This window comes from Mustelus asterias, chromosome 10 (genome assembly GCF_964213995.1).
Source record: "Mustelus asterias chromosome 10, sMusAst1.hap1.1, whole genome shotgun sequence".
In the NCBI taxonomy this organism is placed as follows: domain Eukaryota; kingdom Metazoa; phylum Chordata; class Chondrichthyes; order Carcharhiniformes; family Triakidae; genus Mustelus; species Mustelus asterias.
The window spans coordinates 80,574,394-80,598,365 of record NC_135810.1 but is presented as its reverse complement, the minus strand read 5'-3'; the positions used below and the strand labels follow the sequence as shown (position 1 = coordinate 80,598,365).

At 45.4% G+C, this 23,972-nt stretch overlaps 1 protein-coding gene across 2 annotated transcripts in view; it reads left to right on the top strand.

The window, feature by feature from the left end:
- The first annotated feature begins 269 nt into the window (after nucleotides 1-269).
- The window catches only part of pdgfd (platelet derived growth factor d), a 172,626-nt gene continuing 148,923 nt past the window's right edge, over nucleotides 270-23,972 (top strand). Inside the window, exon 1 of one of the 2 annotated variants that reach the window (XM_078222030.1) lies at nucleotides 270-809. In XM_078222030.1, coding sequence (XP_078078156.1) covers nucleotides 698-809 — 112 coding nt within the window. In that variant the 5' untranslated portion in view covers nucleotides 270-697. The remainder of the gene's footprint in view (nucleotides 810-23,972) is intronic. The other variant, XM_078222031.1, reaches the window with a different exon arrangement.

Below are 23,972 nucleotides of genomic sequence, written 5' to 3'. Positions count from 1 at the left end.
TCATGGATTGTCAGTGTGACATTAAAAAACTGCATCCTAAGACTGATTCCTTGTCCTATAAAGTGTAAAGGGAAAAAAAACACTAGCGCATTGCCAAGTCTGAGTCATATAAGGACTTTGCACTATGGATGACATTCCCAGCGTCAAACAGAAACTGCTACGTGTAGACTTTTTCCTTTTAACGTGAAAGCTTCGGCTGCAACTTGCAATGCTTTTCCCTTTGTTTACACTGCTATTTCCTTATGCTTTACCCGGCGTATTTCCTCACCAGGACTGTGGGAGTACGCGCACCGATCACCGCCTCTGCATTTTTACACCACATTTATGTTAGGGCTGTGGGGAGACACTTGCAGGGATACTGTTTTTATTGCGTCCTGAATGCTTTGATGATGCGTTCGCACTCTCTGAAGATGAGATCTCCACGGGACGCAGTCTTTGGATGAAATTTGGACTCTTGTTCATTCCCTCGGAAGAATCAACCTGTTACCATCTTTTGTCCCCTGGGCTTTTTGACTTCTCTGCCGGTGTGAGACGGATAAATCGCTCTGTATCCGCTACATTAATGATGCTGAAAGTTTGTTAAACAAAAAGCACCACCAGAGACTTTTACAGAGCGCTCTGAAGATTTAAAGAGTACACAGCGCCTAACTGGATTTGCTATTAATTAAGCAGTGGAGCCTGGTGATAAAAGATCCCAATGTTATTGCTATTCATATTGGTCACAGTATTTGGAGACTTGCGCCTTCATGGCACCAAGGCTCAAGGTGGATCTATCAAAGCTTTGCGATCCTCTACCGTACAGAGAGATGGTGAGTTGCAATTCCGTTTCTTTTCCAAAAATCTAATCTTAAGCCTTAAAAGTTGTTTTAAGCATCGATGTTTTCAGCTAATAAAGTCAGCTGGTTCTGTATTAGCGACTCCTGTTGGGCTGAATGTGGCGAAGAAAAACAGAAATAAATCTCAAAACTTTTTTTCCTTGTTTTCCCGAAGTATTTGGAGATCTTGGCAGAACCTTTAACTTGTCTCAAGGAAACATTCCAACTCTTCTATTTTTAAATACTTTATATTTTAATGTGCCGCTCGTTTGACACTTGGATTTTATTCATTTATTACAGTTTGGATATTTTTTCTATATACTTTTGGATCTTTCTAAAGACCTTTAACCAAGTTTATCTCACAACATATATATGTAACTGCGGTGTATGTATGGTCAGAAAAATTAAATCTCAGCAACTGATAAATAAACACATCTTTTAATGTCACCATTCTGTACTTTATAAAATAGTTTGAACAGAGGATCGGAGACAAGGGAGTGTGAAGCCAGGCTTAAGTTTCCGTATTTTAAACTTTATTCTGGTTTTGTCCCAGTCGGAGCCTGTCTGGGCAAAGGCGACACCGAACTTCATGCTGACTGGAATGGTTTTCATTCTCCTCGCCATGAATGGTTGTGGTTTGGGTCAATTTCCGTGGTGAAATTAACCAGGGCATCTGCCTGCCGGAGCTGCTGAGGTTGCTTTAGCTGAGAGCACAGCCAGCTGGAGCTGTTGGGGTTGTTTTGACTGAGGGTACAGCCTGCTGGAGCTGCTGGGGTTGTTTTGGCTGAGAGCACAGCCTGCTGGAGCTGCTGGGGTTGTTTTGGCTGAGAGCACAGCCTGCTGGAGCTGCTGGGGTTGTTTTGGCTGAGGGCACAGCCCGCTGGAGCTGCTGGGGTTGTTTTGGCTGAGGGCACAGCCTGCTGGAGCTGCTGGGATTGTTTTGGCTGAGGGCACAGCCTGCTGGAGCTGCTGGGGTTGTTTTGACTGAGGGCACAGCCTGCTGGAGCTGCTGGGGTTGTTTTGACTGAGGGCACAGCCTGCTGGAGCTGCTGGGATTGTTTTGGCTGAGGGCACAGCCTGCTGGAGCTGCTGGGATTGTTTTGGCTGAGGGCACAGTCTACTGGAGCTGCTGGGGTTGTTTTGGCTGAGGGTACAGCCTGCTGGAGCTGCTGGGGTTGTTTTTGCTGAAGGCACAGCCTGCTGGAGCTGCTGGGGTTGTTTTTGCTGAGGGCACAGCCTGCTGGAGCTGCTGGGGTTGTTTTTGCTGAGAGCACGCCTTCTGGAGCTGCTGGGGTTGTTTTGGCTGAGGGCACATCCTGCTGGAGCTGCTGGGGTTGATTTGGCTGTGGGTATAGCCTGCAGGAGGTGCTGAGGTTTCTTTAGCTGAGAGCACAGCCTGCTGAAGCTGCTGGGGTTACTTTGGCTGAGGGCACAGTCCGCTGGAGCTGTTGGGATTGGTTTGGCTGAGGGTACAGCCTGCTGGAGCTGCTGGGGTTGGTTTGACTGAGGGCATAGCCTGCTGGAGCTGCTGGGATTGTTTTGACTGAGGGCACAGCCTGCTGGAGCTGCTGGGGTTGTTTTGACTGAGGGCACAGCCTGCTGGAGCTGCTGGGATTGTTGTGGCTGAGGGCACAGCCTGCTGGAGCTGCTGAGGTTGCTTTTGCTGAGAGCACAGCCTTCTGGAGCTGCTGGGGTTGTTTTGGCTGAGGGTACAGCCTGCTGGAGCTGCTGGGGTTGTTTTTGCTGAAGGCACAGCCTGCTGGAGCTGCTGTGGTTGTTTTTGCTGAAGGCACAGCCTGCTGGAGTTGCTGGGGTTGTTTTTGCTGAGAGCACAGCCTTTTGGAGCTGCTGGGGTTGTTTTTGCTGAGAGCACAGCCTTCTGGAGCTGCTGGGGTTGTTTTGGCTGAGGGCACATCCTGCTGGAGCTGCTGGGGTTGTTTTGGCTGTGGGTATAGCCTGCAGGAGCTGCTGAGGTTTCTTTAGCTGAGAGCACAGCCTGCTGGAGCTGCTGGGGTTACTTTGGCTGAGGGCACAGCCTGCTGGAGCTGCTGGGGTTGTTTTGGCTGAGGGTACAGCCTGCTGGATCTGCTGGAGTTGTTTTGACTGAGGGCACAGCCTGCTGGAGCTGCTGGGGTTGTTTTGACTGAGGGCACAGCCTGCTGGAGCTGCTGGGGTTGTTTTGACTGAGGGCACAGCCTGCTGGAGCTGCTGGGATTGTTTTGGCTGAGGGAACAGCCTGCTGGAGCTGCTGCGGTTGTTTTGATTGAGGGCACAGCCTGCTGGAGCTGCTGGGGTTCTTTTGACGGAGGGCACAGCCTGCTGGAGCTGCTGGGGTTGTTTTGACTGAGGGCACAGCCTGCTGGAGTTGCTGGGGTTATTTTGGCTGAGGGCACATCCTGCTGGAGCTGCTGGGGTTGTTATGGCCGCAGGCACAGCCTGCTGGAGCTGCTGGGGTTGTTTTGGCTGAGGTACAGCCTGCTGGACCTGCTGGGGTTGTTTTGGCTGAGGGCACAGTCTGCTGGTGCTGCTGGGGTTGTTTTGGCCGCAGGCACAGCCTGCTGGTGCTGCTGGGGTTGTTTTGACTGAGGGCACAGCCTGCTGGAGCTGCTGGGGTTGTTTTGGCTGAGAGCACAGCCTGCTGGAGCTGCTGGGGTTGTTTTGGCTGAGGGCACAGCCTGCTGGAGCTGCTGGGGTTGTTTTTGCTGAGGGCACAGCCTGCTGGAGCTGCTGGGGTTGTTTTGGCTGAGGGCACAGCCTGCTGGAGCTGCTGGGATTGTTTTGGCTGAGGGCACAGCCTGCTGGAGCTGCTGGGGTTGTTTTGACTGAGGGCACAGCCTGCTGGAGCTGCTGGGGTTGTTTTGACTGAGGGCACTGCCTGCTGGAGCTGCTGGGATTGTTTTGGCTGAGGGCACAGCCTGCTGGAGCTGCTGGGATTGTTTTGGCTGAGGGCACAGTCTACTGGAGCTGCTGGGGTTGTTTTGGCTGAGGGTACAGCCTGCTGGAGCTGCTGGGGTTGTTTTTGCTGAAGGCACAGCCTGCTGGAGCTGCTGGGGTTGTTTTTGCTGAGGGCACAGCCTGCTGGTGCTGCTGGGGTTGTTTTTGCTGAGAGCACGCCTTCTGGAGCTGCTGGGGTTGTTTTGGCTGAGGGCACATCCTGCTGGAGCTGCTGGGGTTGTTCTGGCTGTGGGTATAGCCTGCTGGAGGTGCTGAGGTTTCTTTAGCTGAGAGCACAGCCTGCTGAAGCTGCTGGGGTTACTTTGGCTGAGGGCACAGTCCGCTGGAGCTGTTGGGATTGGTTTGGCTGAGGGTACAGCCTGCTGGAGCTGCTGGGGTTGGTTTGACTGAGGGCATAGCCTGCTGGAGCTGCTGGGATTGTTTTGACTGAGGGCACAGCCTGCTGGAGCTGCTGGGGTTGTTTTGACTGAGGGTACAGCCTGCTGGAGCTGCTGGGATTGTTTTGGCTGAGGGCACAGCCTGCTGGAGCTGCTGAGGTTGTTTTTGCTGAGAGCACAGCCTTCTGGAGCTGCTGGGGTTGTTTTGGCTGAGGGTACAGCCTGCTGGAGCTGCTGGGGTTGTTTTTGCTGAAGGCACAGCCTGCTGGAGCTGCTGTGGTTGTTTTTGCTGAAGGCACAGCCTGCTGGAGCTGCTGGGGTTGTTTTTGCTGAGAGCACAGCCTTTTGGAGCTGCTGGGGTTGTTTTTGCTGAGAGCACAGACTTCTGGAGCTGCTGGGGTTGTTTTGGCTGAGGGCACATCCTGCTGGAGCTGCTGGGGTTGTTTTGGCTGTGGGTATAGCCTGCAGGAGCTGCTGAGGTTTCTTTAGCTGAGAGCACAGCCTGCTGGAGCTGCTGGGGTTACTTTGGCTGAGGGCACAGCCTGCTGGAGCTGCTGGGGTTGTTTTGGCTGAGGGTACAGCCTGCTGGAGCTGCTGGAGTTGTTTTGACTGAGGGCACAGCCTGCTGGAGCAGCTGGGGTTGTTTTGACTGAGGGCACAGCCTGCTGGAGCTGCTGGGGTTGTTTTGACTGAGGGCACAGCCTGCTGGAGCTGCTGGGATTGTTTTGGCTGAGGGAACAGCCTGCTGGAGCTGCTGCGGTTGTTTTGATTGAGGGCACAGCCTGCTGGAGCTGCTGGGGTTCTTTTGACGGAGGGCACAGCCTGCTGGAGCTGCTGGGGTTGTTTTGACTGAGGGCACAGCCTGCTGGAGTTGCTGGGGTTATTTTGGCTGAGGGCACATCCTGCTGGAGCTGCTGGGGTTGTTATGGCCGCAGGCACAGCCTGCTGGAGCTGCTGGGGTTGTTTTGGCTGAGGGCACATCCTGCTGGAGCTGCTGGGGTTGTTTTGGCTGTGGGTATAGCCTGCAGGAGCTGCTGAGGTTTCTTTAGCTGAGAGCACAGCCTGCTGGAGCTGCTGGGGTTACTTTGGCTGAGGGCACAGCCTGCTGGAGCTGCTGGGGTTGTTTTGGCTGAGGGTACAGCCTGCTGGAGCTGCTGGAGTTGTTTTGACTGAGGGCACAGCCTGCTGGAGCTGCTGGGGTTGTTTTGACTGAGGGCACAGCCTGCTGGAGCTGCTGGGGTTGTTTTGACTGAGGGCACAGCCTGCTGGAGCTGCTGGGATTGTTTTGGCTGAGGGAACAGCCTGCTGGAGCTGCTGCGGTTGTTTTGATTGAGGGCACAGCCTGCTGGAGCTGCTGGGGTTCTTTTGACGGAGGGCACAGCCTGCTGGAGCTGCTGGGGTTGTTTTGACTGAGGGCACAGCCTGCTGGAGTTGCTGGGATTATTTTGGCTGAGGGCACATCCTGCTGGAGCTGCTGGGGTTGTTATGGCCGCAGGCACAGCCTGCTGGAGCTGCTGGGGTTGTTTTGGCTGAGGTACAGCCTGCTGGACCTGCTGGGGTTGTTTTGGCTGAGGGCACAGTCTGCTGGTGCTGCTGGGGTTGTTTTGGCCGCAGGCACAGCCTGCTGGTGCTGCTGGGGTTGTTTTGACTGAGGGCAAGGCCTGCTGGAGTTGCTGGGCTTATTGTGGCTGAGGGCACAGCCTGCTGGAGCTGCTGGGGTTGTTTTGGCTGAAGGTAAAGCCTGCGGGACCTGCTGGTGTTGTTTTGGCTGAGGGCATAGTCTGCTAGAGCTGCTGGGCTTGTTTTGGCCACAGGCACAGTCTGCTGGAGCTGCTGGAGTTGCTTTGACTGAGGGCACAGCCTGTTGGAGTTACTGGGGTTATTTTGGCTGAGGGCACATCCTGCTGGAGCTGCTGGGGTTGCTCTGGCCGCAGGCACAGCCTGCTGGAGCTGCTGGGGTTGTTTTGGCTGCAGGCACAGCCTTCTGGAGCTGCTGGGGTTGTTTTGGCTGAGGGTACAGCCGGCTGGGGTTGTTTTGGCTGGGATCACAGCCTGCTGTGCTCATGCTGCCAGATGCGTGTCCATTGTGCAGAGGCTCTGGTTTCAGGGCAGTGTGGCTGCTGCTGCTGCTGTATTGCGAGAACTGGGAAGAAGGTGTCAGGTTTATTGTAGGCAGCAGGAGAGATTAACCTGCAGCAACACACAGCGCTGGGCAAGAGCAGAGGCATAACCGCAACATCTGGGCTATTGCCCAGACTGCACTGAGAGGGGGTGTGGCTCCTTAAAGACCCCACACTCACCCGCAGGTCCAGCATGTATCACCCGGGTGTGAGCCGCGCCGATCCGTCTTAAAGGTGCCAACCATTTAAAGGTGCCACGCTGCCTGGTTTGTTTAATTTGCCCCGTTTGAACTGAGAAGGGGTGGGGGAGGGGCTACCGCCTGATGCCAGCCATACCAAACAGGCTGTAACCTCACCCAGCGGTAACAGGAACGTGGTGACATCCGCAGCAACAGGTTGCGACAGTAGCCAGCAGTGGCGAACAGGTTGTGATGCCAGCAGTAACTGGAACACTGACGTCAGCGGTAACAGATTGTAACATTAGCCAGCGGTGACGAACAGGGTTGTGACGTCAGCGTTAATAGGAACACTGTGATGTGAGCGGTAATAGGAAGACTGTGGCATCAGCAGTAACGAACAGGTTGTGATGTCAGTGGTAAGGAAAAATGTGGTACCAGCAGTTACGCGCACTTTAACGAACGGATAATGGCGTCAGCGGTAACTGAAACCCACTGACAGCAGCATGGCACAAATCCCACACAATCCTGTTCCCAGCTTGGATGCTCTGTGCAGCTTTTTCTAAACACTTTAAGGAAGCTGCTCACAGTTGTAGTTTCTTTTTGGAAAAATGTTTACATAATTATGCATTCATGGTGCAGGAAATTCCTTTCCTAACCTTACTGACTACAGGATGTGCTGAAAGAGGGAGATGAAAAGGGCAGGGAAATTCAGAAACAGAAAATTAATTAGGCTTCAAAACAAGGAAGGATCTTTTGCTGCAGAAATTCCATAGATCTGAGATAATCTCCTGATTCCTGAAGTCACCCCCTTATTCTGAGAGAAAAACAGAAAATGCTGGAAAATCTCAGCAGGTCTGACAGCATCTGTGGAGAGAGAATAGAACCAACATTTTGAGTCCAGATGACTCTTCGGATGGTCATCAAGACTCGAAACATTGGCTCTATTCTCTTGCTGGGATTTTCCAGCATTTTCTGTTTTTGTTTCGGATTCCAGCATCCGCGGTATTTTGCTTTTTTCCCTTATTCTGAAACCCTGTTCTGATAAATATGCATTTTAGATCCCATTGTCATTATGTTACAGTACTTAACAACCTTAGTTGCATTATCACAATGATCAGGTATTAATTAATTAATTGCTTCTAAGGTCAAAAATGTTTAATTTTTTCAAGTCAAATGTTAAAATTAATTTTGAGTTAATTCATAGATGTAGTCACCAATGTATTTAAATTAAATCAATTTAATCTTATTTATTAAACTGCTTGTAAATTGAATTCCAACATTAAAACATTCTTTATTAATCTATGAATTAATTAAAATTGACTTGTGCCTTTCATTTGAACAGCATAACTTCAATTGCACCATTTGCTATCAAAGTTATTTTTAACTTAAACAGGTGGTTTGGCTTAATTTAAATTGAGAAAATTTGAGTTAGGTAATTAGGAGTTACTCACTAGAAAAAAAAACAATGGTGCTGTATTTTTTTTGGCTGAAAATGTAATTTCGCAGTTCAGTGAGAACAAATTAGATTGCAGACAACTTTTGAATCCTGGGTCTCCATACCAATAATTTTTAAATACTGGACATTTTTTTTCAACATATTGGAAGAAAGTCTGTGAGAAAAACGGTCACAAAATGTAACTAAATGAAGTTGAAAGGTTTAAAAGGGAAAGATTGTTTTTATTTCTTCTAATTATGTTGTTGTACAAATTTCCGCCCACATCCCCACACCTCCTCAGTTTGTCAAAAACCAAAATAGAATTCTATTCCCAAGCCATGTCCCAATGCTGCTTTGGGCACCTGTTCATAAAGTTATGAGTGCAGCTCAGTGAAGGCTATGCATTTCATTTTACTTATCGCTCTTCTGTTATCTCTGTTGGGCACTGCCTCACAGTTACGATTGGGAACTCAGTGACCTGAAAGATTGAATCTGTGCCTGAGTACTCACCCGATGAAGGAGCAGCGCTCCGAAAGCTCGTGCTACCAAAAAAAACCTGTTGGACTTTAACCTGGTGTTGTGAGACCTAAACTGTGAGCAAAATTTGGCTTCACACCATAACGACAACTTGCATTCATAGAATATAAAAGTAAAATTCTACAGATGCTGGTAATCTGAAATAAAACCAGAAATGCTGGAAATACTCAGCAGATCAGGCAGCAACAATGGAGGGAGAAACAGAGTTAATGGCCGGAATTTTACCGGCACCCCGCCCCGGAGCGGTCGAGGCACAGAGAATGGCGTACTCTGTTGGCCTCGGGCGGGATCGTATGAACCTCGGGCGGACATGCCGGTAAAATTCCGCCTAATGTTTCCGGTTTATGACCCTCATCAGAACAGATCATCATGAGTACCAATGTGTTGCACCCATTGGCCTGAATCTCTCAAGCAGTGGCAAGATTGGGCGCATGAAGATTCTCCTTGCCCTGCGCTGCTGCACATTTTTTCCAGGATCTTCTGACCCTGGTTGTCAGAGAAATGTGCAGTACATTGCTGCATCTCTGAAGGACTCCACTGACACGGAGTGGTGTGAGGGAAAGACAAAGCATGCACCCTTTTTACCACGTTAGCTGCTGAATTCTATCAGGCAAGTTTGAATGTCTGGTCTTAATGTGCTGGTTAGTGAATAGTTGAGGAGTAGGTGAGGCGAGGAATAGATGAGGTGAGTGAATGAGCAGCTGGCTGAGGTGCGTAGGCCGGTGAGTGGGTAGTCTTGGGGATAGTCAAGTCTGGTTGAGGGGGAGGAGGTGGGCAGGTTGGGGATAGTCGGGTCCCACTGGACAGGTAGTCAGGAGGAGGGACGTCAGGTCACTATGGGGGTTAGTTGGATGGCCTGGGGGTAGTCAGATCTGGGGTTAGTTAGGTCCAGTTGTGAGTGGTTGGTTTGGATTCTGGTTGGTTGAGATCCAGTTGGGTCTGGTCGCATTGAGGGCATAGTCAGGTTATTTTGGGTAGTGGGGGAATAGGTGGTACAATTGAGGAGAGGATGGGGGTTTTGGTTGTGGTGTTATCAGGTACAAGACGAGGTTTAATCTCTCAGCCATTCCCTGGGTAACTATCCAGGTAAGTCCTATGGATCTCACTGAAGCCTCCAATTTCAGCTCAGAGTCAAAGCCATTCCTGCATGCTTCTGACTAGTCTTTATAATTTTATTTGATTTGACTTATTACTGTCACTTGTATTCATGTACAGTGAAACAATATGAGGTAAATCCATTCAAAAATCTGATGGCAGCAGGGAAGAGGCTGTCCTTGAGTCGGTTGGTATGTGTCCTCAGACCTTTGTATCTTTTTACCAACGGAAGAAGGTGGAAGAGAGTGCGCGGGGTCCTTGATTATGCAGGCTGCTTTTTCTGAGGCAGCGGAAAGTGTAGACCAAGTCAATGGATGGGAGGCTGGTTTACATGATGGCCTAGGCTTCGTTCACAACCCTTTGTAGTTTCTTGTGGTATTGGACAGAGCAGGAGCCACACCAAGCTGTAATACATCCAGAAAGAATGCTTTCTATGGTATCGGACATACTAAATTTCCTTAGCCTCCTGAGAAAGTAGAGGCGTTGGAGGACTTTCATAGCTATAGCATCGGCGTGGAGGGACTAGGACAGGTTGTTGGTGATCTGGACACCTAGAAACATGAAGCTCTCAACCATTTCCACTTCATCCCTGTTGATGCAGACAGGGACATAAGCTTCAACTTCCCAGGCAATTAGTCAGCTTCACAGACCATTGGCTGCTGCTAGACTGACTAGTGCACCTATCAGTAGCCAGTGCAGTGTGAAAACCGCCTTCAATTTGGCGAGCTGGAAGGACACCCCTTCATAAATATAAAACTGACAGGCTTATCGTGGGACACCCCTTCCCCCCCAGACGAGTCCTACAAACCCCAAATTCTGCAGAACCAGTTTGGGAGCTGCTGAGTTAGATTATGCCTGATCTGTATCTGTGTCAACACCATTTATTTACCTTTGATCCATATTTGGGGGGGATGGTGGGAATGTCTGGACTAGCATCTAGAAACTCATTCTAATGTTCTAGGGACAGGGTGGAATTTAAATTCAATGAATTAACCTGGAATATAAAGCTTTTCTCCATAACATTGACCATGAAACAATGTGTAAGGTGCTGGATGGGATGCCAATCAAGCAGGCTAATTTTTCCTGGATGGTGTTGAGCTTCTTGAGTGGTTGGAGCTGCACTTGTCCAGGCAAGTGGGTAGTATTCCATCACACTCTTGACTTGTGCCTTGTAAATGGTGGATAGGCTGTTGGTAGTCAGGAGGTGAGTTATTCATTACAGAATTCTCAGATTCTGACTTAGTCTTGTAGCCACAGTATTTATATGGCTGGTCCAGTTCAGTTTCTGGTCAATGATAATCCCCAGGATGTTGATAATGGGGGATTCAGTGATGGCAATGTCATTGAATGTCAAGGGGCAATGGTTAGATTTACTGTTGTTGGACATGGTCATTGCCTGGCAATTGCCAGGCTCAAATGTTATTTGCCACTTATCAGTCCATGCCTGAATGTTGTCCAGACCTTGTTGCATATGGTCATGGATTGCTTCACTATTTGAAGAGTTGAGACTGGTGCTGAACATTGTGCAGGAACCCCACTTCATTATGATGGAGGGAAAGTCATTGATGAAGCAGCTGAAAATGGTTGGGCCTCGGACACTACCCTGAGGAACTCCTGCAATGATGTCCTGGAACTGAGAAGATTGACCCCCCAACAACTACAACTTGTGCTAGCTATGACTCCAACCAAAGGAGAGTACCCCCCCCCCCCCCCCGCCCACCCCCACTTATTCCCATTCTCTCAGGTTTAGTGAGGACTCTTTGTTGACACACTTGGTCAAATGCTGCCTTGATGGCAAAGGCAATCACTCTGACTTCATCCCTCGAGCTTAGCTCTTTTGTCTAAGTTTGGACTAAGGCTGAAATGAGGTCAGGAGCTCAGTGGCTCGGGTAGAACCCAAACTAAACGTTAATGAGCAAGTTATCGATGAATATGTGTTGCTTGAAAGCACTGTTGATAGCACTTTCCATCATTTTTGATTTGATTTGATTTATTATTGTCACATGTATTAACATACAGTGAAATGTATTGTTTCTTGCGCGCTATACAGACAAAACATGCTGTTCATAGAGAAGGAAATGAGAGAGTGCAGAATGTAGTGTTACAGTCATAGCTAAGGTGTAGAGAAAGATCACCTTAATGCAAGGTAAGTCCATTCAAAAGTTTGCAGGTGATCAAGAGTGGAGAGGAACAGAAATTGTCTGGCTTGGATTTGTCCTGCTTATTTTTGCGAACAGGACATAACTGGGCAATTTTCTACATTGCCTGGTAGATAGATGCCTGTGTTGTAGTTGTACTGGAGCAGCTTGCCTTTGGGAGCAGCTAGGTTCTGCAACACAAGTCTTCATTACAATATCTGAAATGTTGTCATCCCGTGAATGAATATTTTTTAAAAATACTGATTTGAATTCTTACCAAATTGCATCTGGAAATCAATAAATAGTTAAAACAGGAAATTGATGAACATTCTTACTATCTATGTTCATTTATGGTTCAAATTCATAGATCATAGAATCTTACAGGCAGAAGGAGGCCATTCGGCCTATCGAGTCTGCACTGTAAACCCACCCAGATCCTATCCCCATAACACCATGCATTTACCCTAGCTCATCCTCTTGACATTAAGGGGCAATTTAGCATGGCCAATCCACCTAACCCACACATCTTTAGACTGTGTGAGGAAACCGGAGCACCCAGAGGAAATCCAAGCAGACACGGGGAGAATGTGCAAACTCCACACAAATTGTTCAGTCAGTAGTGTTGTTCTTTGAATTTCAGTAGGTAGATAAAGTTAAGTCATGATTTAATGCATAAAAGCCAATTTTTCCTATCTTTGGAAAGTATACTATCCAGTGGCATCCTTGTGAAGTTCTTTGCAGTGCTCAGCAACACTTTTAATGTTACAGATTAAAGGGTTCCCAGCCACGGAATCATCATCACATAAAGTGATGTTTATGGGACACTGTCATGTCTGCAGAAATGTTTCCTGTGTAGCACCAAACCTGATTTGGACATTGCTGAAAACATTTGGACACTTTATAAAGTTAAGCTGGGTTTTTTTTATTGTGGGAGAACATACACCTTTCCACACAGGATTTCAAAAGTTAAACACGTTGGGCCGATTCTCCGACCTTGCCCGCAGCTGGGAATCGCCGGACCTGCTGCAGTGAACGGAGATCGGGTTGAGTGCCAAATTGTCCGTTCTCGCTGGTCGCGGCGGTGGGGTGTAAATGTCCAGGGAATTCTCGCCGTAGCTTCCAGGGTTCAGAGATCTGTGAATGTGCACAAGTATCCAGGCTTGTAGCTCTCTCATGGCAGTTGGAGTTTGATTCACAGTCTGCAGCACAACCTGGGTGTTACTGGCTGTTCTTTCTGCTCTGTGCTCACTGATCCCTAACTGGAGCATGAGAACTATTAATTTCAGAATACAGTAAACATTACATTGAGCATGGAAAACATCCAACACCATTCTACTGATGCGCTCATTGCTGTGGAAACTTTGAACTTGAGACTGCAAATGTTAAATTTAATAACACGCCTCATAAATTACTTTATTGCTAATTCCTCTGTTGCCATATAGCATTGAGCATTCCCTTGACCCTTTTAAGTATGACCATATTTCAATATAAATCAATTATACAATTTGCATGCCAGATAAATACTCCCTAGAATACTACAATCAGCGATTCTAACTTTACTGCAAAACTTTAAGTTTGTGTGAGCCTGGCATTACAACATATTGTATCAAAGTTTCAATACTGAATCATAGCACTTTCAATGTATGAACAATCCATTGGATATTTTAAAGTTTATTTATTGGTGTCACAAGTAGGCTTACATTAATACTGCAATTAAGTTACTGTGAAAATCCCCTAGTCGCCACACTCAGGCGCCTGTTCGGGCACACTAAGGGAGAATTTAGCATGGCCAATGCACCTAATCGGCACGTCTTTCGGACTGTGGGAGGAAACCAAAGCACCCAGAGGAAACCCACACAGACACGGGGAGAACACGCAAACTCCACACAGACAGTCATCCAAGGCTTATTGAACCTGGGTCCCTGGCGCTGTGAGGCAGCAGTGCTAACCACCGTGCCACCGCGCAGCCCATATTCTAATATACAATCCATGCAAAGACTTTCTCCATGAGAAATGTTGATATGTATGATTTAAGAAAAGCTATATTCAGAAGTCCTGTAATGAGTGGTTTCTTCTTGCTTTTGAATATATACCAGATTCTTGCAAGCACATATTATATACATGTGTGCACATTATTCAGCTCAGTGACATACTATGCACACTGAGGAGGATGCAGGAACTGCTATGATAAATGGAGATGATGATTAAAATGTCACTAAGGGAATCTATCTTTCCATCTGGAGTAAGTGTTGTTTTAATTGGACTGTAGGTCTAGAGATTGCCTTGACCTAACCACAGAGATAAACTTGCTAAACAGCTGATTTAAAAAAAATCAGGGTGGAGAGTTTTTTACTTGGTCGAGAAAACAATTGAGCCAACATAGTTCAGAGCAACTTAAAGTTGAGTAAGACAGCTGGCATTACTTTTCCTGCATTGCTTTGGAGGTAGTGGCTGGAAGATTCTGCTGAACATCTGGCTGCTTCTGCTCTCCCGAAGCAAGTGGTTGAGAATGCAGCTGATATCACTCCAGCACCACTGTGCAAAATGTTTATGTTCATCCTGTAACCTCTTGCCTGTTATTATTGCACATTGTGCTACTGTACTATCTATTAAAATCCACATTGCTGTTCCATGCTGGGTAGATCAATGGGTATTAGATTGTTAACAAGTCAGTCTTTGGGGATAAAAAGAACCCTCTCAGATAGTGAAACGAAGCTTAAGTCCCATGCTGGTTAATTAGTTGCTTTGTTTCCCTTTGTAATGCTGGCCTGATGGAGGTTTGAACAATTTTGGCAGAACTTATTTTGCAACTGGTAGTGAGATTTTTATCAGGCTAAGTAGTTAAATAATTGCAAAAGAGGTCCTTTATGCAAAGGAATCTGTTTCGCACCAGTGGTGTATTTTTACATTTTTTAAAAAAACCTGGTGAAGGTTTTTCTATATCATTCAAATTACACTCTGACTAAATGCTGGAATTGCAACTTTTATCTTTCGAATAAAATATTGCATTTCACTTTGCAAGATCCAGTAAACATTTTTTCAAATTTTACAGCTGAATGTATCTTTTGTGACACAGTTTTAATGCATTTTGTCACATTTTTATGATCATCTTTTGCCATTGTAAATTCTTAAATTAATATTTCAAATGGAAATTGCCTGTTTCGTTCGTCACTTTGTTCACATCCTTTCACTTGTGGCAGCAATGCCAAGCCTCATTTTTCACTGCCTGACCCTTGGGTAGTATGGTCGAAAAACCAGAAGGGATTGCCATGAGGATGTGTATGCCGGATCCCACCAGCACCCAGGCAGAGGGGTCTATCTCCTGAAATTAGACAATTCCTACACACTGTGGAGGTCAAAATCGGTTTATTACAGAGTATATTATACTAGATAAAACCAAGCTGTTGGTTTGCCCTCACTTGGCACCTGCTTTTTTTTTTGTTTCCTTTTGTAAACTTTAATTTGCACATTGTGCATTGAAATAATTATCTTCCAATAAACTCTACTTCCCTACTTACCTAATTACTGTGAAATTTGCTTTTTAATTATAAACAATATAAAATAAAAGAACTGTCTGTGTGGAGTTTGCACATCCTCCTCGTGTCTGCATGGGGTTTCTTCCCGGTGCTCCGGTTTCCTCCCACAGTCCAAAGATGTGCGGGTTAGGTGGATTGGCCATGCCAAATAGCCCCTTCGTGTCAGGGGGACCAGCGAGAGTAAATGCATGGGGTTATGGTGATAGGGACTGGATGGGATTGTGGTCGGTGCAGACTCGATGGGCCGAATGGCTTCCTTCTGCACTGTAGGATTCTATAATTCTAATAATATGAAAAGGACAGAGTGGATGACTTAAAAATAGGGACTGGATTATTCTGGCAGTCCCTGGTCCAATTCTTCTTCAATTTCTAACCTCACTTAATCCGAAGACAACACTTGGTCTTGACTCTAAGGTACATCTTTACCTTTCTGCTTGGGTGTAAAACTGGTATGGCAAAGCGGCCACCCATTATACTAATTAGCAATTTTCACTCCCATTGATGACACTGAGCGATTTATGCAATCAGCAACATCAGTGCTATAAAAGCAAAATCCTGCAGTTGCTGGAAATGGGAAATAAAAACAGAAGATGCTGGATAAACTCAGCAGGACTGGTAGGTAGCATTTGTGGAGAGAGAAACACAGTTAATGTTTCAAGTCCACATGACCCTTACACAGAACTGAAAAGGGATTGCAATGTGATGAATTATACAGCTGGAAAGGGGTGTGGGGCAAAATGCAAAGTCAGTGATAGGTCAGAACTAAGGAGAGATTGACAAAGATGTTACGGCAATGAAACAAAGGGACTGTAAATTGTGCCATTAGGGACTGAACTGTGTTAATAGTGGCAAAGGTTGGATAAAAAAATGTGTCACATAGGAGAACAGAGGTCAGCACTTAGTGGGAGTAAAACTGAATAACCAGGGACAGTGGCCATGTGGGGAGGGGTGGGTTGTGTTGGGACACGCCAGGGGAACAGAATAATAAAAAACCAAAAGGGGAGAGTCAAGATGGAGGTGAAAGTTTACAGCCTAAAGTTGAACTCAATTGCCCTGATGACAAAATTAAAATCTATCTCTCTCCCCCCATCTCCTCCCCCACTCACACACACCCCCTTGAATTCAGTGCAATAGGGGGCTTAACTAGTAATATCTGAACATTCTAGATTCAGGAGCCATTTACTTGTTGTTGACTCCAGTGGGTGCCTATAAACAGGAAGTGGTAGCAAGCGGGACTGAAAGAAGAAAATGGGCCCGAGGTCTAGCTCCTGCATCTCCAGCAGCATTTGCATGTTTGCATGTGTTTGAGGCAAAGTGGTGGCAACATGGGGAAATAATTTGAGGTTGAAGAAGCAACAGGCTTCACCACCTGAATTTCCCCACTCTTTCTGCCACCATCCCACACACTTTACCGTGGGATAGTAAAGAAGAATCCAGCCGTTGATGCATGGGGATACAACTGTGAGAGCTGGTGATAGCTTCCACACTGTTATTGGCCATAAATTCAAGACATGTTTAAGAAAATTTAAATGCTGTTGTTACACCAATATTCTGCTGCAAAAGCCATTTTGTTCCTCTTGCAGGACAACTGGTGATCTGGAAAATCTGACTCACGGATGCAGTGCTAGAGTGCGCAGGATTTTAGAAGCCTGTGGGATAGCATCCCACGGGATATTTTAATTGAGGTGAACAGAAAGCGGAATTTTGGCAATGAACTACAGGTTGTTCAGCAGCCAAAAGAGAAAACAGGTTAACATTTTGGATGAATAGTTTATCTGACCTATTTTAATTCCACTTGAATATTTTAAGCAAACATTACTGAAGCTTTGCTATCCTTGTTTTGTTTGTGCCTGAAAGCGATTATGGCAAAGATAACAACATTTGATTCAAAGTTAGTTGAATGATTTAGCAAATAATCAGTCAGGATGTTGAGAGGCTTCTATGACTTAGTGGAAAAGCAGTTAAAATGCATTTTTGTTTTGTCATCTGCTTAGACTCTAGGTTAGCAAAAGATGAACATTACAAATAGAGGATACAAGAAATATTCAGACTTAACATTAGACTCAATTCAGACAACTGGGGATCAGATTTGAATAGAGTGGGGTGGGAAGAGATGATGATGGCTGGAGCAAGAACCAAGCCAGTCCCAACCCCCTCCAATTCCCATGGAGGCCATTTTCAGTGGCACAGAGGAGAGAGGCAAAAGGAATGAACTCCACAAGCTGTGATGTTGAAGTTGCTGGCACCATTCTCTTAAGTGGGCACTTCAGAACTTCTCCAAATTTTCACCAAGGCAGCTGTGCTTTGAAAGTCTTTGTTTAAAAAAAGCATTGGTGAAGTGGAGACAGCAAGAGTAAACAAGTATACAAGGTGTAGCCTTCTTTACAGTTCATCATGAAATACTGTAGTCAGGATTATATCTATGCTTACTACAGTGAGTGGTGACTGTGCAGTAGTAGAATAGAATCATAGCATCCCTACAGCACAGAAGCAGGCCATTTGGCTCATCAAGCCTGCATTGACAACAATCCAACCCAGGCCCTAATCCCATGTATTTACCCTACTAGACCCCTGACACTAAGGGTTAACTTAGCATGGTCAAATCAGCCTTTCTGCACATCTTTGGACTATGGGAGGAAACATGGGGAAAGGTGCAAACTCCACATAGACAGTGACCCGAGGCCGGAATTGAACCCGGGTCCCTGGAGCTGTGAGGCAACAGTGCTAACCACTGCGCCACCGTGCCATCCCAATGATGACTGGAAAGAGTAGGTGAACATTAGAAAATGGGGTTCCCAGTTCGTTCTCGGCAAGGTATCAAGTGAAAGAGCTACATTGTGCAAGTGACAAAGTCTCCAGAGTAGATTATGCGATAGATAAACTGCCAATCTGAATTGCACAATATTTAAGGGCTAACCTACTCCACTATGACATCCTGAGCTAGTTACTTAAATTCTTCCTATACTTGTCATTCATTTTTGGAAGAGCATCTGTTTGAAAACTTTGACAGATGTTTGAACTTGTGGCTGCCTTCAAAAGCAATGCTGAATTCTGTTGTATCTAGTTTGATTACTCAGCTGTCCAAGGGGATATGAGTTGATAGACTTAGCTGCCTTTCAAAGCACGAATATAATTACTGCAGAGTTTGTTTGCTCAGCTGTCCCAGGGAGTGAGAGTTTGACAGTGTTGACAGATTTATGAGGTTCTGAAAAATAGGTTGATTTTTCAAGAACCTTTTCAAGTGTATTGTTTAGTTTGACAGATTTATGAGCTTATGAAAATGACAGTTTGCAAATGTCTATTTAAGTGATGTTTGTTTTCTTGAATATTTAAAAACTTTTTAATAACTTCAAAATGTTGTTAGAGTGCTTTTAGGTTCTGTTCATAAAGTAGATACTGGTTAAGTGGGTTGAGGGTACGAGATAAGAGGCTGAGGGGTCTAAGAGTGAATGAAGGGAAGTTAAAGGGGTGAGGAGTGTTTTACACTGATCTGAAGAACTGGACTGATATCTCTGGAAATGGAGAACCTTTTTAACCTGGCCACACTGGCATTGCCCCACCTCTGTCTATAGCAGCAGACCCCACTCCAAGTTATCCCACACTCCCAAGATATGAAGGTCCCACCAGCCAGCTCTGCCAGGATGGAGGTGAGATCACAGTATCAGGGAAATTCCTGACTCCCAATTCCAGTCCCTGATATTCTTGTTTAATGAAATAATGTAGGAAGAGAAAACGAAAGAAGTAAAGAAAGAATATATGTAATATCCATTAAATGTTCTCCAATTAATTATGTTTGAAGTGTAAATACTACTGTTCCTGTAGGTAAATGCATTGAACCTACCTCGCATTAAGTTGATCTTTCTCTACATCCTAGCTATGACTGTAACACTACATTCTGCACTCTCTTCTTTCCTTCTCTATGAACAGCATGCTTTGTATAGCACAGAAGAAACAATACCTTTCACTGTATACTAATACATGCGACAATAATAAATCAAATCAATCAATCATTGTTGCATTATAAACATGAGTGTGGCTGCAATCTATATGCTGCTGGTTATAAGTGATTTATTAAACTGTTTCTGCTGGATTCTTCTGGTATGTTTGAACAGCTTCTCTTTCCACCTCCCTCTCCCACTCAATGTATTTTGTGAATCTCCACTTCCCTAACAGGAGCCCGACTGAGAATTTTAACTGAAAGACTCACTAAACCCATTGGCATAGGAAGGAAACATTTTTGACCTCAACATTTTCCAAAGGAATATTTAAACAGAATTGAGCTTTCCTACTACTTGTTCAAACACAAGATTTCTTTTGAACTCTCCCTCCTCTTTCAAGCATCATGAAACAAACACTACAGCTGTTGCATGTTCAAAGTTTGCACAATGATTTCCGACTATTCCCTGACAGATATTTTGACTTTCTTACTGCTTCTATTCAGTTTTCAGATTAAAGCTGCTGCTAGAATTTAAATTCTGAAGCAACACCAGCATTCATAGCATTAGAGCCTTACATATATATTAGGTCCAAGTCAACAGTACATGTATGGATATTGGGAAAATGTGCAAGAGCTTAGTGGGGAGCTTTGGATGTTGAAATGACAAGGCATCATAAATGCATATTTCATCAAGATCAAATGAGTTGGCTAATAGTTGGCAAGCCTTCTTCACAAATGCTAATTCCTTCCAGAACTATTTGCTTCATTGCATTGTCAATGGAGCTGTATGAGATGGCTTTCCATAAACATATGCTACCTTAATACAATTGCTATCACCTTACTGTAGTTGCAACTGTTGTTCACAAACATATGAAAAATAAATCATGACAACTCCATGAATCAGGAAATTAGAAACACAAACACAACCCAGTGTTGCAAAATGGATCACTTACCCTTACCACGTTGCATTGACACCAAACACATGCCTATTGTGGCAGAGCTCCAAGTCTTTTTGAGGTTGCAGATTGTTGCCATGTGTTGGAAATGTCTGCCAAACCACTGCAGGATGTGCCTCAGCAAATGCAGATACACAAGTTATGTGAGCGTGTGGCTCAGTGTGCAACATGCGGCAGATTGAATCACCAGACCAAGGGCGGAGCCTTTGCCAAGTACATGTGCTTGTGTTGAAGAGAAAATCAGTGGCGTCCAATTGTTGATGAATTGTTTCCATTCAGACATCACAATGTTCTCCGGTAGTTTTTTTGTCGACTGAAGTACTGCATAATGTATAATGCTCTGTTATATTGCAGCGATCTGAGCTTGATTGTTGCTCCAGTGTAATCTGAGCCAGCAGCTGTTTTCACAGAACTGTGAAATTGAAGTATTGCAGATTACCATACATGGATAATTAAACACATGTAGACCGAATGATTAACTGGCACCTGGATGTTAGTGAAATATTCCTTTAAGTGGACAGATGATTGAAAAGTGTAAAAGGCAACGGGAAACATTTGAAACTTAAAAAATTAAATTTAAATGTTCTCTTCACACTGAATTATACTGCAAGTATGAAACCAAAACTGTGTGAAACTAACCCCTTAAGACTGTTCTTCTAAATGCTGCACCATCAACTTTGTAAATGGCTGCTGCTCCCATTTGCCATTAACACACTGACAATATAAGTAAGTGTGATGTGAGGTGGTAATTCCGCTACTATGTCCTTTGGCACTAACTTGCATTTATTTAAAATTTTACATACTCGTCAAATAAAAACTCAGTTTAGCTAATCTGACAGGTTACATCTCCACTCACTTCGCAAACTCTTCTGGAGTGTGTTATGTTTCAGCCCAGATGTGTTCAAATCTCAAAAGTGAGCTGTGAATCCACAACCTTCCGAGAATGCAACTACTGATTCATAGCTCACACCATAAATAGAAGTTTTGCAAGGTAGAGATTGAAAGGCCAACAGGGGAAGCACTGGAATAGTCAAGGTTAAAGGTGATAAAGGGACGAACAAGGGTTTCAGCAGCAGATCGGCTGAAATGGGGCAGAGCCAGGTGATACGTCAGTGTCACAGAGTTATAGAGTCATCGAGGTTTACAGCATGGAAACAAATCCTTCGGCCCAACTTGTCCATGCCGCCCTTTTTTTTTAACGACTAAGCTAGTTTCAATTGCCCACGTCTGGCCCATATCGCTCTATACCCATCTTACTCATGTAACTGTCTGAAATGCTTTATAAAAGACAAAATTGTACCCACCTCTACTACTACTTCTGGCAGCTTGTTCCAGACACTCACCACCCTCTGTGTAAAAAAATTGCCCCTCTGGACACTTTTGTATCTCTCCCCTCTCACCTAAAACCTACGTCCTCTAGTTTTAGACTCCCCTACATTTGGGAAAAGATATTGACTATCTAGCTGATCTATGCCCCTCATTATTTTATAGACCTCTGTAAGATCACCCCATGCTCCAGAGAAAAAAGTCCCAATCTATTCAGCCTCTCCTTATAACTCAAGCCATCAAGTCCCGGTAGCATCCTAGTAAATCTTTTCTGCACTCTTTCTAGTTTAATAATATCCTTTCTATATATATTGTTTGCACCTTCTCCATTGCCTGCATATCCTTTTTATACTATGGAGACCAACACTGTGCATAGAACTCCAAGCAGTTGTCCAGTTAAGATTCACTACAAGTCTAACAGAACTCTGATTTTCCATTCTATCACCTTGAAATGAACCCTATTTCTGAGTTTGTTTATTTTTAAATGGCTTTACTAACTTGCACCACTACTTTAGTGGTTTTAGAGTGTGCTTGTAACTCTAGTTTCCTTTGCTCTGTACCCATTTACTCTTATTATTCCAGTAGTGTGTGATGTGCCCATCAAAGTACTCAATTTTTCAATCTTTCTATATATTGAAATTAATTTTCCAATTACACATCAATTCTGCCAGTTTATTAATGTCTGCTTGTATTTTATTGCATTTTTCTGTGACCTCCCAGTTTGGCATTGTCTGCAAATTTTGAAATTGTATCTCCAGTTCCCGAGTCCAAATCATCCGTGTGAATTGTGAACAGGAACTGAATCCAGGCTGTACGCTTTATTTTGAACAACAAACTAGCCATCTAGACAACTGAGCAACTCAGTCCCAATTATAGCTCTATTGTTAACCATAAAAATATATTCAAAAATTATTTCATGGGATGTGGGTATCGCTGGCTTGACTGCCATTTATTGCAAATTCCTAATTGCGCTTGAGAAGGTGCTGGTGAGCTGCCATCTTGAATCGTCACAGTCTAGGTGGTGAAGTTATACCCACAGTGCTGTTAGGAAGCAAGTTCAGAATTTTGATCCAGTGACAGTGAAGGAACGGTGATATAGTTCCAAGATCACGATGGTGTGTGACTTGGAGGGGAACCTGCTGGTGGTGTTGTTCCCATCCATCTGCTGCCCTTATCTTTCTAGGGTGGTAGAGGTCATAGGTATGGAAGCTGCTGTTGAAGGAGCCTTGGTGAGTTGCTGCAGATGGTAGATAGTACACACTGCTGCCACTGTGCACTGGTGGTAGAGGAAGTGTCAATCAAGCGGGCTGCTTTGTCCTGGGTGGTATTGAGTTTCTTGAGTGTTGTTGAAGCCGCATTCATCCAGGCAAGTGGAGAGTATTCCATCACACTCCTGACTTCTGCGTTGTAGATGATAGACAGGCTTTGGGAGGCAAGAAGGTGTGTTACTCACCACAGAATTCCCAGCCTTTGATCTGCTCTTAGAACATAGAACATAGAACATTACAGCGCAGTACAGGCCCTTTGGTTCTCGATGTTGCGCCGACCAGTGAAACCAATCTAAAGCCCCTCTAATCTACACTATTCCAATATCATCCATATGTTTATCCAATAACCATTTGAATGCTCTTAATGTTGACGCGTCCACTACTGCTGCGGGCAGGGCATTCCACGCCCTTACTACTCTCTGAGTAAAGAACCTACCTCTAACATCTGTCCTATATCTCTCACCTCTCAATTTAAAGCTATGGCCCCTTGTGTTATCCATCACCATCCAAGGAAAAAGGCTCTCACTATCCACCCTATCTAATCCTCTGATCATCTTATATGCCTCTATTAAGTCACCTCTTAACCTTCTTCTCTCTAACGAAAACAACCTCAAGTCCCTCAGCCTTTCCTCATACGATCTTTCCACCATACCAGGCAACATCCTGGTAAATCTCCTCTGCACCCTTTCCAATGCTTCCACATCTTTCCTATAATGCGGCGACCAAAACTGTACGCAATACTCCAAGTGCGGCCGCACCAGAGTTTTGTACAGTTGCAGCATGACCTCCTGGCTCCGAAACTCAATCCCTCTACCAATAAAAGCTAACACACCGTACGCTTTCTGAACAACCCTATCAACCTGGGTGCCAACTTTCAGGGATCTATGCACATGGACACCCAGATCCCTCTGTTCATCCACACTACCAAGTATCATACAAAGAACAAAGAACAGTACAGCACAGGAAACAGGCCCTTCGGCCCTCCAAGCCTGTGCCGCTCCTTGGTCCAACTAGACCAATCGTTTGTATCCCTCCATTCCCAGGCTGCTCATGTGACTATCCAGGTAAGTCTTAAACGATGTCAGCGTGCCTGCCTCCACCACCCTACTTGGCAGCGCATTCCAGGCCCCCACCACCCTCTGTGTAAAAAACATTCCTCTGATATCTGAGTTATACTTCGCCCCTCTCACCTTGAGCCCGTGACCCCTCGTGATCGTCACCTCCGACCTGGGAAAAAGCTTCCCACTGTTCACCCTATCTATCCCCTTCATAATCTTGTACACCTCTATTAGATCTCC